The sequence below is a fragment of the Branchiostoma belcheri genome, unplaced genomic scaffold, assembly GCF_001625305.1.
Source record: "Branchiostoma belcheri isolate BF01 breed outbred unplaced genomic scaffold, Haploidv18h27 scaffold75, whole genome shotgun sequence".
NCBI classification, from domain to species: Eukaryota; Metazoa; Chordata; class Leptocardii; order Amphioxiformes; family Branchiostomatidae; genus Branchiostoma; species Branchiostoma belcheri.
The window spans coordinates 569,376-587,089 of NW_017804409.1; the positions used below are offsets into that span (position 1 = coordinate 569,376).

Consider the following 17,714-nt stretch of genomic DNA (forward strand, 5'->3'; position numbering starts at 1 on the left):
CAACTTTCAGAGATGACATCTAGGCACTTGAATACTAGATTTGTAAACCTTCTCACGTCCTCAAAGACTCTAGCTAGACCCAAGACATATTTATTGCACTTTCGCAGTGACACAGTCAATGAATTTCAAACAATTTACAATTGTTTGAAAATTGCACATAATTTCATGTCAAGCTACAAACCATTAAACGTCACAAGGAGGCATCATATAACACGGAGTACTAGAATTCCATAAACTGTTAACAGATATCATATAAAGTTTATGTACATTCCAAGTAGTTCTGGTATAATGGCTTAAAATAAAAATTACGCATGTACTTATAGCTCAATACGACAAAAACAGTTACTCAAGCAACTGGATATGATTTTGGAAACGGTCAGACGTTTCAGGTAGTATCCACTAGCTTTCGTCAGTGACTGAGAGACCAGAGGGGAAATGCAGTTTTATAAGCACAAACTATTGATTGGTATGTAAATAAGGTGAAGACAATTTTTTTGGAAGTCGAAAAGGGAACAAAAGTCAGACAAGTCAAGACCTGTTACGTTAAAGCTCAAGTCAAGTTATAGCTCAATAGTCGTTTCAGTTTATGACTAAAAGTCAGGGAATCTATATATCTACAAATATGCTGAGCCATTGCATAGCGAAGACTGAGAAGAGTGATTATCCGTATGTTCGTTGACAAGGTCTTACATATAGGAACTGCAGTATTGATTTCCTAAAAATCATATTCATAAATACGTCAGGTTTCCCTTCCTTCATTTCAATTTTACGGAGATGTACCTGTGATATGGATTCATATTTTGTGATTATGAATGATTTTTCGACTTTGATTTCCTCATCTCTTCCAGTTCCAACCATTCAATTTCATAGATCTAGAATGATCCATTTTTACATGTTATCTTTGTATTCTGGAACTTCCGTTTTCTGTTTTGTAATTTGTTGTTCGTTGTTTGCTTCTTTGTCAGTAGCAATTTGCAAGAGTTGTCCACCACTGTGTCTTTTACTTTGTATGTTGTTTAATAAAAGCACCGTGGTTTAAAAAAATAAGAAAGACCTTTATTGTACATTTTTGCTCATTGCGAACTAAGTACAGGTCACGGCAAATAGCGATGGTGGACTAAAATATATCTATAGTAAAACTACATATGTACAGGTTCTTCTTCATCTCGCTTCTTAAGACAATTGTAAATGTAAGAACAGATGGAGCTTATAGTACGAGGATTATCGAGTTTCACGAGGAATGTGAATTTTTCTTTTCTATCCAAAAATCTAAAACTGGGGAAATAATCTTGTATACAATTGAAGAGTATCTTTCATTATTATATAAGAGTGCAGTCCACAATAAAATGACTCTCGTCTTCAATCTCATTTAGGTTACAGTAATGACAAATTCTTTGTTGCAGAAGAATGTGGTTGTGCCTACCCCTTTCAACATGAAGTTTGTGTGAGCTAATCTGAAGTCTTGTTAATGAGAGGTTTACTCCCTGAAGGAACTTAAGAAGCAATGTCAACTTAGATCTTGCTGCCAGCTGTAGGTTTGTCTGTACGTCATGCCCAGTCTTGATAAGTCTTTCTACTTTTTTGCCAACCTTTTAAGACTCCAAACGTTTTAGAAGTAAAGCGGGAATGTACCTAGAATGCTTTTAATTCAATGGGATGTTAAAACTGCCGGATTGGGGGTGGGGGCACCGGAGGTACTTATTTTTCACAGAGGGCCGACAGAATACACGTTCTTTCAAAATGATGAAAGGGTAATTGTCTGAAGGAAGCACTTTACTCAATGCTAATTCTACCGCAAAGCTTCAAGTCACTTCCGTTCCATTAGACTTCACATACTTGGTATTGACGGTAAGGCCACAACAATTTAATTTCTTGGTTAACGGATTTTTCTAGAAAAATAATGGAGCGGGCGGGCGAAAAAATAAGAAATAAAAACAGGCCTAGGCATCCTATTATGGCCCAAAATGGTACGATAGGAGCCATGAAGTCAACACACCAGGCTGGGTCAAAATTTAAACAATGAATTTTGAACTTTCAATGATACCACTGCATTGAAAGATGGAATAACTGTAACAACTAGGATAAAAAGGACTGTTTTCAACTGTTCAGGGCAAAATATGAGCATTTTGCAGTTGATTCTGAATTTTTATCTTCATTTGCAAATCAGAAAAAAATGAAGCGGGCGAATCCGTTAACCAAGAAATTAAATTGATGTGGCCTAAAGGAGAGTTGTTAAAGAGGGCATTTTTTTAGAATTCTGAAGCAGCAGGCACGGTTTATAAGAAATATAAATGGATTTACCTATCTCTAGCAACCGACGACTTTAGTCCTAACCTCGACACATATAAAAATAGCACCACAACTAAACAACCTTTTAGATTTTAGCTGCAATGCCCTGAATAACCTACTAACCCTCTGTAGCACTTCTGGTAACTTGAATGTATTCAGCCACCTAAAAGGCGGAAATTACCCTGCACTGTGACATTATTCCAACTTGACTGTATGAAACCCCGAATTCCCTGTAGGTGTGTTCTAGCTATTATGCTGTCTATCTGCCATAACATTTCGGGCCATGTTAGTAAAAGGTTCATTTAGAGCGATTAGGTCTTCACCGCTTCCGGATATTGCTTTATAAAAGCTCTGTACTTGCCCCGGCCACGGATTGCTGGTAGAGAAGTCCCCAGTTCCTCTATAAAATTCGCCGTGTGTTGGGAAGAAGAGGTCGCAGGGCCAAAAAGATGCACCACCCTTACCCATCGCCATTGATGCATGATGACAGAGGAAAGCTTGAGATTGAATGTTCATCGACCGTTTGGACACTCTCCATAAGCACACACAAAAGTCTTTATGAACATTTACACCGTGGAAGCAAATCTGAGATAAAAGCGCTAAGCCATATGAATGACTGATTTTTCTGAGGCGATGGCAGCATAAATGCACACGTACGATGCAAAGGAGACTCTTTGAAAGGGGTACTTTTTGAGGTCATACCGAGAAAGCTTATATAACATGCAATGAATAACTTATGTGTTCTGGCGCCTCTTACGCAGTTGCAAAGTCACGACCTCCCTAAATATCAATTTGTATTTATTACTGTTTACTACAGAAGAGTCAGGGATATTTGTAACTTTCCCAACCATGTCGGCATGTCGTCTGTACTTTCTTGGGATCATAATAACTGATACGCTCTTCTTCCACTAACATTTATTTTGTTATACCTGTCGTTTGCTTTCTCGGAGACTGTTATTTGTATCAGCTCGAATAATCTTGCACAATACCCAAAGGACTTGACTTTCTACTTATAGAAGAGCCGATCAAAGCCTTATTAATCGGCGAAACCAGTCGCTGCACTTCATAAAGCTGATTGTGGAAATCGTACCTGACTGGCTGTAAACGCGTTGAAACTAGAAGAGAGATACGTTGGCTTATCTGAGGAGACAATGTGAGAGCTGGTGAAGATTGACTGTCGTCGTTGAGTCAGAAAGTTCTGCGTGACGCACATAACAAGTTCATTATTAAAGGCGCTGCTGCTTAGAATCTGCTGAGGAGACGCGGCAATCGCACGGAAGGCGCGATAAGAATTCGCTGATCTGCTACCTCCAACCCGGGGACAGTCGACCCGACGTGAACTCAGAAACTCTACAAAACGGACTCTCCCTACCACACGTACAACAAGATGTAACAACAGCCCTCTACCGTCCCTCTTAAGACTGTTGAACGAAATGAAATGATAGTGCTCGTAACTCTGTAAATGCCTCTCTTGTGCAATTTGTATATGAAATAGTTTAATGTAATGTTGAAATGTACAGTACTAATGTGAATGAAAAAATTTGAATTTCACTATCAATGCTAAATATGTGTAATATCGTGTAAATACTTTTTTAATGTATATCTCTATTACCACATCTTGACTCCAAGATTGTGCTGTCGTTAAGTTTTTAAAACAGGATGTACATCTTAGAACGCAATTCAGCTTTATGCTGCAATGTTCTTGATTTTAGCAATAAACCATTTTGATTGATTGATTGATTGATTGATTGAAGAAGGGCTCTTCATACTTGGCGTGTGAAACGCCTTCCGTACTGGACGTACAAAACAGGCAGCAAACATACAAGGTAGGAGGTTTCACCGTCGTCAAAGATAAGCTGTCTTGACAGTTCATCTGTGTTCATCTGCTTAGAATCTGCTGAGGAGACGCGGCTATCGCACGGAAGGCGCGATATAAGACAGGAGCTCCGTCAAACGCCTTCCGCACTGAAAGTACAAAACAGGCATCAAACATACAAGGTAGGAGGTTTCACCGTCGTCAAAGATATTAAAGCTGTTTTGAAATTTCATCTATGTTAGTAGACGTTCAATTGGTAGAGTGCTCGCTTTGTAACCGGGAGGTCGTGAGTTCAAACCCCGGCCGGGTCATACCAAAGACTTTAAGAATGGTACAAACTTCTTTCTCTGCTTAGCACTCAGCACATATGAGAAAGAGTGTGGGAAGGTCAAACACACAACACTACCAGTGGACTAGCCCCCTGCTGTAGTACCCTGCACAACTGTGTGTCGCCCAATGGCTACGAAATGGAGATGGGCACCACCCTACGCTCTGCATAAGGAGCACGGGAGACCTTCTTCTTCTTAGTAGACATTATTATGCAGGGAATTTAAACTGTAATTTCCAACTCAAGGAATTGGACTTACCCGAATTTTCGACTGTACAACTCCTTGATCTGACAGCTCATTCCTTGACAAAGACTAACACGTACAGTCAAAAATTCGGGTAAGTCCATCAATTCCTTGTATTGAAAATTTTTAAATTTCCTGCATAAAGATAACTTGTAATCATCCAGGCAACAGATATTTACATCGCAGTCATAGAATATCAATGCCGATTTTCCCTTCTGGCTTGGAAATATGGTGTTCGTGAAACTACTGTAAAATAGAATCTTCATTTTGACGCCTTAATAACTTATTGTGCATATAGACAGGGTAGTTTGTTGAGGTAGAATACCAACAGGTACCTTATGCATCGTACCCATACAATAAGGGCTTGCCTTTTATTCTAACTTTGAAATACGTATTTTTACTTATTGTGCATACAGACAAGTTGTTGAGGTAGAATACCAACAGGTACCTTATGGCCAGTGCATTTTACCCATACAATAATCGCTTGCCTTTTATTCTAACTTTGAAAAACGTATTTTTACTTCTTGTGCATACAGACAGGTTGTTGAGGTAGAATACCAACAGGTGTTTTATGGCCAATGCATACAATAATCGCTTGCCTTTTATTCTAACTTTGAGGTACGTTTTAGGTTCACCTCACCTGATCTTATCAAGGATACACTAATTGACTCCTGGCCCGTAGTTCTTGAGTTCATGACCACCGTGAGGCATATGCAGCAGGTGAGGGTTGTTATCAGTGCCATGTCAGAAGCCGGAGTACACGTTCTTTTATTTCTGCCCGCTGGCAGCCGACCCGATCACGATCGATTTTACCTGATGGAAGAGCGGCGTCGGCAGAAAAGTCGTGATTACTATCGTCCGCCGGTAGCGGCTGAACTGATAACTGATTCCCACTAGCAGCAGTTCTTGGACAAACTTATGAAGTCAAAGACTGTTTGAACTTTTGTAAACCTCGAAGTCGATAACTGAGCAAGTTGTAATCTTACTTTTGGGACAGAAACGGAATGGAGCCAGAATAAGAAATAACTGCATCATTGGTATTGTATTTATGGAAATAAGCTTCATGTCTCACTTCAGACCGTTACAGAAGCTTCTCTATTCTGCACTCGTCCGTAGATATATTCACTGATTCCCAATAGCAGAAGTTCTTTGACTAACTTATGAAGTCAAGGACTGTTTGAACTTTTGCAAATCTCGTAGTCGATAACCCCATAAAGTTATAATCTTACTTTTGGGACAAAAACGGAATGGAGTCAGAATAAGAAATAACTGCATCATTGGTATTGTATTTACGGAAATAACATTCATGTCTAACTTCAGACCGTTACAGAAGCTTCTCTATTCTACACTTGTCCGTAGATATATGCACTGATTCCCAATAGCAGAAGTTCTTTGACTAACTTATGAAGTCAAGGACTGTTTGAACTTTTGCAAATCTCGTAGTCGATAACCCCATAAAGTTGTAATCTTTCTTTTGGGACAAAAACGGAATGGAGTCAGAATAAGAAATAACTGCAGCATTGGTATTGCATTTACGGAAATAACCTTCATGTCTTAACTTCAGACCGCTCTAGAAGCTTCTCTATTCTGTACTCGTCCGTAGATATATTCACTGATTCCCAATAGCAGCAGTTCTTGGACTAACTTATAAAGTCAAGGACTGTTTGAACTTTTGCAAATCTCGTAGTCGAGAATCCCATAAAGTTGTAATCTTACTTTTGGGACAAAAACGGAATGAAGTCAGAATAAGAAATAACCGCATCATTGGTATTGTATTTACGGAAATAACCTTGGGTGGGGTCGTGTGGCGCAGCGGTGGCGTGTTCGGCTCGGAACTAAGAGGTCCCTGGTTCGAACCCCACCTTGTCGCCGATCTTGTGCCCTTGGGAAAGGCACTTTACACGACTTTCCTCACTCCCCTCTTGTGAAATTGAGTATGCCAGAATAATCATTATCATGATCGTGGGCATTAAAAAGAAAACAAAAAAAGACCTTCATGTCTAACTTCAGACCGCTATAGAAGTTTCTCTATTCTGCACTCGTCCGTTGATATATTCACCACTAATAAAGATCACACGAACCCATCTGGTCATGGCTCTACGACCACAAAAGTACAATTTGGACAAGATACATTATTTCTTCACTGAGTGAAGGCCAGGGACGTATATATTGTACTACGTGTGATAGAAGTTCGGGAAGATAGAAGAATCAGTCGTGACTTATCCCCGCTTTTAGATATTGCTCGCTGAACGTTTGTTTTTCTTCACAAATAAAAAAAATGAGTACCATTTTATAATGGATTGTACACTATACAATGATAAGCGCCTATTGCCGTTCACCCTTCTTTCCGCTTGTTCAATTGATTTCAATGCGTAGGATCCTATAGATAAATTCAACTACATTCTCAGGGGAGAAAACCAATACAGTGTTCAAATAGGAAAATACATTAAAGAATGTCTCGATCTTAGAGACCACATGTTAGAGAATACTAGTAGTTAAACCTTTATTGTTACATCATACATATACTCTGTACGTAAGATGACGTTATCCACACATGTATTTAGCTTTGTTAGATCTTTAGTTGTAGAAGACCATACAAAAGTCTCTCTGTACTTTTTTGTTGTGTCAATAAAGAATCGTCGTCATTGAATAAAAGAGCAAGAGCAGAAACAAAAGACATGAACTGTCCTTTATCCCCGGAGCACTGAAACTGTACTACCACTCTGGCAACTGATTCTTACAACAACTCCATGTTACAACTTACTGCTTCCTAGCGATATGTAAATTCTGCATAAGTACTTGTTAGCATGAAAGTTCATCTGTGTTGGTACAAGTCATTATGAAATAAGGACTAAGCTTTAACTTCCAACACCTAGATTAACCAAAAGATACACCAAAATTTGGGTAAGTCCCAATTCCGTAATCTAAGTGTTGGAAGTTAAAGCTTAGTCTTTATTTCATAATAAATACTTGTTCTTTGAGGACATAATATATATTGTCAGTGTAACGTGTTTTAATCGAATTTTAAAATGTAGTTTTAATCGATCTGCTCTGTGTATTTTAAACTTTGTCAAATATTGGCTCAATTCATGTTTGAACGTTTAACATGTCATGCCAATATGAATAAAGCTGAATCTGAATCTGAAATACTTCAAACAACTGTTAGAAGAGTCGGCGTTTGACTGGTATCCTACATACATCAACATTTAGACAATTAAGCAAACTTCAAAGTTCTTCCGATGTAAAAAAATTGTTTGACGCTATCTTTTGATGGCCGTCTAGTGGGGACTAAGATAAGACTACCCAACCGAAGCAAGCAAGGAATACAAATGAAAAAAAAAACACAAGTTATGTCTAGTCATTTTCTTCGAGTGAGCGTCTTGGATATATGCCAGACACTTACACTTCTGAGTTGCCCACTTTTTCTGGGAATTTGAAATGGTGAACCTGATGAACTCTTCACTTTCAGTGGCTAGCTCTCTAGAGATTCTTCCACAGTCAATGATAAATAGATAGCTTTCACTAGATATGCAACTGTGTGCAGTAGTATATGCTTCTATCTCTATTTCAAATAATCACTAGTGGGGGGGGGGGAGGATGTGCAAGCAATTGGAAAACTACTTGGAGCGTCTTAGTTTAACCTGAACTCTTCAGTTTCAGTGGCTAGCTCTCTAGAGATTCTTCCACAGTCAATGACAAATAGATAGCTTTCACTAGATATGCAACTGTGTGCACTAGTATATGCTTGTATCTCTATTTCAAATAATCACTAGTGGGGAAAAAGGATGTGCAAGCAATTGGGAAACTACTTGGAGGGTCTTAGCTTGTACCCCAGGGAAATTGAGATAAACCAGCCAAATATCTGTAGCTGAAGCTGGAGAGTACAATGGCCATTAGGGGAGATTGGTTCTACTGTGCTACATAAAACATTTTCTCGACATTTAGTACCTTTGAGTTTGACCCATGCCTCTAATGCCTTTATGAAATCCTCTATTCGGCTATTCAGGTTCATATTGCCAAACAGAATTGTTTCTCACTCACTCACGGATGTATCTTCAGATTCTTATGCATTTATTACATGCCTGCTATGTACATCTTTCTAATCCATCCCGAAAACTTTCCTATTCTAGAATGTTCTTGTTGGTGATTGGTGTCCTATTGAAAGCAAAGATGACATCAAGCAATGAAAGCTATATTTTATGAGTTATGTACAAATAATGTTACTATCTGCCTAGCCCAGTTTGGTCCATTGTGTTCAAATTAATTATTTATTTATTCATTCATTTATCTATCACAATTTACATTTTACTACACATTGGAAGTATTGACATAACAGGTAAGTATCACCTAGTCAAGATGTCGAACCTGAAACCAGACAGCAAGGTTTGACCCACCCACACATGGAAGGATTCCTACTCTTTTCGATAAGTATCGTTGGGATCTTGAGGTGTTCTCAAACATCGAAGCTTTCTACTCATTTTCATCTGAGTTGACTGAGGAAATAGGTGTAAGATGTTACTGAGTCGTACCGAAAGACACAGACAATCTTTTATTCTCTTATTATTTATTATTACAGTTATTATTACCTTATTATTGTTAAATTGAGTTTCAATTCTTCTTCTGCAGAATACTTCTTTGTTATTACTGTTACATCTGCTGTGTATTGCATGTTACCTTGTTTTTGAATATATATTTATGTCACTACGTTATGTGTACAATATTTTAAGGATGACTTGCTGCATTTTTATTGTAATCTGTTGATGCTGAATTCTAGACGCTGTACATTGCAACACAATTCATGAGGTACTCCTGCCATGTTGTTCTATCAAATAAAGTTTCAAATTAAAGTGCCTTTCCCAAGGGCACAGCACTGGATTCCTGCAAGGGATTCGAACCCAGAACCTTCAGATTCTAAGTCAACAACCCTAAATAACCACACAAGACCACCTTGCCATACGTGACGCACATAGCCATCAAAACAGCAATCGATTGTTTCTGCTTGACGCGACATATCAGACTTGAAACGAACTGAGATGAAAAGACAAGAAAAGATAACATTCACCAAACCGTCCACCAGACGAACCAGAAACATCATTCTGAAGGGTGTCAATATTTTTTCCATCAGCCTTAGAAAGAATGACAACCGTGCTACTTTAATACCAAGATAACTTTATTGCGCAACAGTTGTACAGTGTACAAAGTATGGCATCTACTAACTTAAGCTAGTACATGTCAACTACATAAGGCTAACCTAATACAAAAGTGGGTGGCTAGTATGAGATGGGTCTCAACTTATACAATCGTTGGAGGAGTTCCTAATATCCATACAGTCTTTGATATATATCCCTATGTATAGCATGTAAGGGTTGTCACAAGTCAATATGTATTTATATTTTCTTTCCACGTTCATTGTGGTGAATGCTGGGAAAGAATCTGAAAGTCTAGTATATAGTGCATTGCGTACATCAATATATTTAGGACATACAATCAAAAAGTGATATTCGTCCTCAATAAGCTCTGGACAAAATGGACAAACCCTCTGGTCATTGGGAATTTTATGGAATCTTCCGTTAATACCTTCTACGATATTCTATCTGTATCTCTATAGCCGGTATAACCGGCCTTCGGCGTAACACACCAGCTTTGCAGGCACGCGGCGCGGCGGCAGCTGGCTATATTACACCGATCGACTGGTTACACCTAACCCTTGAACATCTAACTCTAGACATTGTTTAAAGCTATCTAATGACAATGCTCCTACTGCAATTGGTGACAGCGAGTTCCACTCTGCGATAGTTCTAGGAAAGAATGATTTCTTGAACACCTCAATCCTTGGTTGATAACTCTGGTACTTGAAGGCATGGCTATTCCTTGTTCTCTTCTGGGCTGGTATTAGGTACTTAGTAGTTGGGACGTCCACCAGTGTATTAGTCATTTTGTACATCATGCATAGTCTGGACATTTTTCTTTTGTCTAATCTAAATTATCTAATCGGTATCCTCATTTCTATATTCCAGATTCGTGTCCGCAGAGGGGGAAGACTATTGGACGTGCACTGAAAGCTATCATAATTACATTACCCTTCATTTCTACCGATCATTTCCAACATCAATGAGTAGTGAATGAAATTAAGCCACAAAAACGTTACTAATGTCATTTGGCCATGGCCTCTTAAAAATCATCTTCGGAAGAGATGAAAGAAATTGATTCTAACGACAGCACCTGGGACAACCAGACCATGGGGTCAGAAGCAAACGCTGATGATTCGGACACGATTCTCAAACAAAGTCCCCCGATCATTGCTGTCTTCGTGATCGGCTACCTGTCGGTGTTTGTCGTGTGCATTGTCGGGAACCTGTTGGTCATCTATGTGGTGATGAAGATCCCGCGGATGCGGACGGTCACCAACTACTTCATCTTGAACTTGGCGACGAGTGACCTCCTGGTGGCCGTGTTCTGTATCCCCTTCACGCTGGTCGATAACATCATCAAAGGTGGGTAACACGGTTTCCTGGAGATTCGCACGTTCCCGGAAAATTAGACACCTGTAGTGGTCTGGTCGATATTCCCAAGTGTCAGGACTATCTTGTAGCATTGCCGTGTCTGTTTTATTCAAAGAACGTATTCGGTAAAGTCCCTGTCACACATTCAGACCCTTCCTCCGACACCAACCGAACAAGGTTGGCTCAAGTTGGCTCACACTTAACTTTCTGTACGAGTTTGAGTTAAATTTGAGTCAAATTTGACTGCCAACCATGGCCTAAGCTACTTCCAACCACCAGCCAACCATGGCAGAACCTCCCGTCATATATAGGAAATTCTGCAATTACAGTGTTTTACATGATAGTACTTTCATACATGCGATGTATGTAATCTATGGCAGTTGAAACATCAACAGATACCAATTATGCAAATAATGACCTAATTTGCATAAATCAAAGGTGGGTAACACGGTTTCCTGGAGAATTCGCACGTTCCCGGAAAATTAGACACCTGTAGTGGTCTGGTCGATATTCCCACGTGTCAGGACTATCTTATGACGTTACCGTGTGTCTGTTTTATTCCAAGAACGTGTTCGGTAATAAAGTCCATGTCACACATTCAGAACATTCCCCCGAACACCAGCCGAACAAGGTTGGCTCAAATTCGGGAGCAGTCTGACCAGTTTGAGTTAAATTTGAGTCAAATTTGACTGCCAGCCATGAGGCAAACTACTTCCAACACTCAGCCAACCATGGCCGAACCTCCCGTCAACACTGAACATTTTGAAACATTCGGGAGGAGTTCGGCAATGTCCGGGAGGCCATATATTCATATGAATGTGTGACAGGGGCTTAATATGTAAAATTGATCCCGTCCTTGATCTTGTATATCATTATAACGTAATAACCAGACAAGCAACGGAAACGTATTATAGTATCATCGTTATCCTGAGTAATAACAAACTCCATCATGCTGTCATAGAATAATGTTTAGGACGTCACTCATGCTCGTATATATACTAGTGATTAGATGTACGATAATTTACCACCTTACGGTTAGATGGTTTGCTCATTTGCGCACGGAAACGCAAACTAGTGTTTGAAAGCATATCAAAAAGTACAATAATATGTTCGAGATTACACATTGGGGACTTATACCAGCCTTAATAATGCAAGTGCAGCATGCGAATGAATATTACAGTCTGCTCATTAAGAGTAATAAAAGCGAGTACAATAGTTTATTGTCCCCCCATGGAATCTTATGGTATTACAAGAAAAATCAGTAGAAAGTACTCTCACTGTTATCATCTCTCTCCAACATAGTAGAGCTACAGGATCTCAATGACAGTAAATCACTATGTTCCTTACTACTTTGAGGGTCCACATCACTTTCACACCTACAAAACTGTAATGTTTTTGATATAGTTCAAAACTTCATTTACTGTACGGATAGATTCTCGTAATTGATAGATCACCGACTTTGTATTTATCTTGGTTTTACCCACCTTGTAATTACATGTATGCATGTATCTTGTCAATGTGTTTTACACTCGTTGTATGTTTTTTAGTAGAAGGTGTTATATACTGTAAGCATGTTTTGCTTTTTGCCTAATACTCAATAAATATATGTGAATAAATAATAAAATAAAAATAAAATAAAATAAAATAAAATAAAATAAAATAAAATAAAATAAAATAAAATAAAATAAAATAAAATAAAATAAAATAAAATAAAATAAAATAAAATAAAATAAAATAAAATAAAATAAAATAAAGAAAAAGCATTTCGGCAGCAGCATTTCGGTAAGAAGTCAGCTACCAATGGTGGCCCCCAACCAACTTTTCCTGGAATCTCTCTACTCAGACCGAGATGTTGTCTCATATTGTTACATGTGTGGATCTGAATGACAAATGTTCCTGATGTTATCGAGTTTCTTCCAATTTTTTCGGCGTGGCCAATATCCACGCTATGTCAGCCGTTGCGATATGATTGGTCTTGGCATCACGTTTAATTTCCGAACCAGTTGGAAATCTCCACGATTCCCATCTGCACATCGGGTGGTGCCGGCTGTAAAATTGTGTGTCGTGTGATGAAAAATTCATATATTCGAACGACTTATTCATTTTATCTTCAAGTGCAACTATGTAACACCTTTAGTGCACTATGCACCGAGTAACATCTAGCGTCAGTGCACAGTAAACCAGTCAGAATTAATAAAGATACCAGACGGTCATCGAAACGTCGGCTAGTGTAAAATAAATGGTTGTGATCAAAGAACTTTGCTATTCAAGTGCAACTTTAGCTATCAGAAAAGAAATTAGCCATTTAAAGAAGCCACCGAAACTAAACACAACTTTCAAACATTTACTGATGAAAAGAAAACTACAAACCTACTAACCTCCCCACTCAAAATCCACTCATTGAGAGAAGAAACAGTAGATGATATTTAGTATATAGTATTGTTGTAATATATAGACTCCTAGGACTTAGCATTAGAATATAGCGTTCCAGTATGCAATACTCATTTTTTTTTAATCCTCTCGACCACATTTGGTCACATGTGTGCATTTAGCCCATCTGGGCAAGAACATGCAATAAAGGTTCATATCATTGTAGAAAACAATCTTCTTCCACTGCTTCCCAAAAAGTCAAACACAAAAAGCTCATATTGTATTCCGTAGTAGTTATTAGAATGGTCACTTGTTCCACTTCTTACCATTGTTAGTTTATATTGTCTGAAGACCATTTCTATATATACTTGTTTCATGTTGCAATTATATAGCCCTCGGGCATGAGCTTGCAAATTGACCATATAGAAGATAGTTCGAAAGTACTTTAGGTAATCGTAGTCTTACGATGTATGCTAGCACTGTCCTATATATAAGCTACATGGATAATTTTAACGGGATTTTTATGGCATTTTATCTGTTCCCTATTTTTCTCTAGGCTGGCCATTTGGAGAGTTTATGTGCAGATTGTCTCCTGCTGCGGCCACCATCAGCGTCGCTGCCTCAGTCTTCACACTGGTAGCTATCGCACTAGACCGGTACGCCTTTTCGTTATCATTGATAGGCCATGTAGATTTGATTATATGGATGACATCCTCTGGGAACCCCAAACTGATGCGCGCGTGTGAATAAAATAAACGTTTTGCAAAAAATAGTTGCTTTCATTATGAAATCTACGTGGTCATGAAGGTTGAACAAATGACATGTAGTATAGTTTGGTGAATAATCTACTCTTTAAATTCATTTCTTTACATTTTCGTCTTTTTTGTTTGATTTTGGCATTCTACGACATTGGTATCGTTTTTAGATATTCTTTTTGCAAGTTACGGTATATATTTGCTCATTTTGCAACTGTTTTGTACTATTTACAGTATTGTTGAAAACATTTTTTTGGAAACGGCCAAAAATTCATGCGCGCGTGGATGTCATCCATATAAATCAAATCAACATGGCCTTATATAAAAGAAACTAAAATAGTCGTGTCATTGGGTTATTTACCACAGCCTTCGGGGGAAAGGCGAACTTAGTTTAGTTGATATAGAAATCAATGCCTGTGTCGACTCGCAAAATTGCCTTCGTCTTCTAGTATAACCATTTGGGTTGAGGTTGGGTGAGTAGGGCATGCACCTTTACAATTAGCTGCAAATGGCTTCAAGGAAGATAAGTAATGATACGTGTACAGCGTCCTAAAGTTTCTTGTTGCTCTCAGTTTACAAGACATCGTGAACTTTAGCCGTCGTTACCTACGTTATCTACACAGTACAGTATCTACGTTACTTATCAGTACCTATGTTACCTATCAGTACCTACGTTTTTTGGCGACGTCTCAGGGAGGAGCCTAATGGGTCAGTATTGTGTGCAATTTGCAAGAATTCTAGGAATGGTACAGGAATTTTGTCCACAGGAATGGAATGTTCACAGGCATGTCTCTGACCCTCATCTATGCCCACATTTCTGGAAACCCTTGGGAAAACCTTTCTGCCCTGGATGGCCCTACTTTCTGTGACCCCGGGACTCGTTCACTATACACTCAGGGAAGGAGTGCACTGTATCTGTCTAGACTTAACAGGTACCAAGTCTTCCTCAAAATCATGAAAATGATGGCAATGCCATGCAAACAATAACCCTAACAGCAACCACCGTCGCCATGGCAATGTATGTTTTCATTGCCAGTCTTGTTTTATTCTGTTTTCTTTCTTTCAGGTCGGCCCTCTCAGTGGCTAAGCACTCTGAAATCAACCTATCAGTACCTACCCGTACTTATCAGTGCATACGTTACCCAAAATCGATTTGAAAGCCCTGAAGTTTGTCTTCTATTGATTTGTACCGCAATCTACAGGTACTATGCTGTTCTCTATCCAACGGTGAGCAAGTTCACAGTCAGGAGCACCATCTGGACCATCCGACTCATCTGGTTCCTCGCCATCATCATGGGCATCCCCGTCATGGTCATCATGGGTCCGCCGGCAGAAGAAGACAACCCCAGCGGGGCACAGATGTGCATAGAGCGGTGGCCTACGGAGGACTACCGGCGAGCCTTCACCGTCAGCCTGCTCCTCGTGTGCTTCCTCCTGCCGCTCAGCATCATCGGGTACCTCTACGTCCGCATCGGCTACAGAATCTGGTTCAACATGTCTCCCGGGCAGACCAAGGCGTCGCACGACGCTCGCACGTCCGTCACCAAGCGGAAGACGAAGGTCATCAAGATGCTTCTGGTGGTCGTGGTGCTGTTCACTCTGACGTGGCTGCCTCTGCATGTCGTCATGATGCTAAGCGACTTCGGAAGGCTGAGCAAGAGTCAGGAGCAGGTCGTGTGGTTCTACGTGTTCCCCGTGGCGAACTGGCTGTCGTACCTCCACAGCGCCATCGACCCGCTGGTTTACGGCTACTACAACCGCGCCGTCAGGTCAGAGTTGTTGTTTTACCTCCGGGGGGTTTTGTGAGAGATTTAGATTTTCATGTTCGCAGCTGTTTCTCGCGTTTGGGTGGACGGATTTTGTGGGGACTCGGTGCATGTTTTGATATTAGGCTGTAGATTATGCACGTTCTTTTGTTTTTATTGTATATGTGTTTTGGTGAAGGAAGCCATATACATCAGGAACCATCACCCTACATTGAACCAGATAAACTTTCATGATAGTTTGTATACTAAACAGGTCAGAGTTCAAGAGCATGCGGACGCGCAGCATGCAGAGCTCCATCGCCATGACGTCGTTCAGCGAAGGTCGCACCAGGATGTCCACGATCGGCCGGTCCACTCGCCGGGCTGCCGAGCACACGTCCACACCGTCCGAGCTGCTCAGAGATTAAAGTAATGCTGAGGGCACGGTCACATTTCCAAGCCGGGGCCCGGCCGGCCGAAAAATAAACAATTTACATGAAGAGTATACACAAATAGTGCTCATGGTTAATTTTCTGAAAACTTTTTTTTTTTGCTTTTTTCTGTCTTATATCATAATGTTTGTTCCAAACGACTGCCCGGCCGGGCCCCGGGTTGGGAAATGTGACCGCGCCTTTAGGGCACATATCCGAACCAGGGCCCGGCCAGGCAGGTGACAAGAACGAAAATTATGACATAAAACTAAAAGACAACGAAGCACACAAAACGTTTAAAAGATAAAATCATAAACGTTAATTGTGTATATTCTTGATATACATTTTTTTTTCGTTCATCCAAACACCCCGGCCGGGCCCCGGCTTAGAATTGTGACTCCAGCATATTTCGGAACGGGGTCCCGGCCGGGCTGTTTGCGTGAATGAAAGACAAACGATTCATATCAACATATATATCTATACAAATAGTGCCCATGATTATTTTTTTCAACTTCCTTTGTGTTTGTTGTGTTATGTATCATACATTTCGTTCCTGGAAAGTGCCCGGCCGGGAATTTTGCCAAAGCATAACAACAAAACATCACTTCACACTGATTACTACATCTACATGTATATACCAGTATAATATGGGGTACGAAACTGTATCCACACAGTATATGAGTATATGACACCATGAGAGGTAGTAGATATTTTGCAGATATCTGTGATGACTATACAATATCCCCTCAATATTTTCTATATTCCTCATAATTTTCACGGGAGCAGCGATGCACAAAAATTCACTTTTTCACAGAAAAAGAAATTATCTGAACTGTACACGGTAGCTTTACCTTGCGGACGTAGAGGTACCAGTATCTGTAGTTAATCACATCATGTAACAATAGGCTTCAGTCGGCATAGATATTTTTTAAGAACATTTAGGCCACAGCAAGTAGATTTTATGGATGACATCCTCTGCAAACTCCAAATCTAATGCGACGGGACAAAAAAAAACAAGGCGGGCAAAAGCAAGATTCCTTCGTTTTCAAATTTTGAGGTCATGACTCATACGCCTTGTTAATTAAATAACCAACTATTGAGGCGACTAAACAAGATATCATAACCAACGGGTCTTTTTGTCTTTTATATTCAACAGTACCATCCCTTGTTGTAGATGTGTATATACCTCAATTAACTGCAACAATTGTAGCAAAACTGGTCATTCAGATGCGA

General features: G+C 39.7%; 1 protein-coding gene across 1 annotated transcript; it reads left to right on the top strand.

Moving 5' to 3' along the window:
* The first annotated feature begins 10,848 nt into the window (after nt 1-10,848).
* Nucleotides 10,849-16,478, top strand: LOC109485393 (neuropeptide FF receptor 2-like). Its single transcript, XM_019788955.1, has 4 exons — nt 10,849-11,171; nt 14,107-14,206; nt 15,508-16,074; nt 16,325-16,478. Exons 1-4 carry the CDS (start codon nt 10,871-10,873, stop codon nt 16,476-16,478), a joined length of 1,122 nt encoding a protein of 373 aa, XP_019644514.1. The 5' UTR covers nt 10,849-10,870.
* The last annotated feature ends 1,236 nt before the right edge of the window (nt 16,479-17,714 follow it).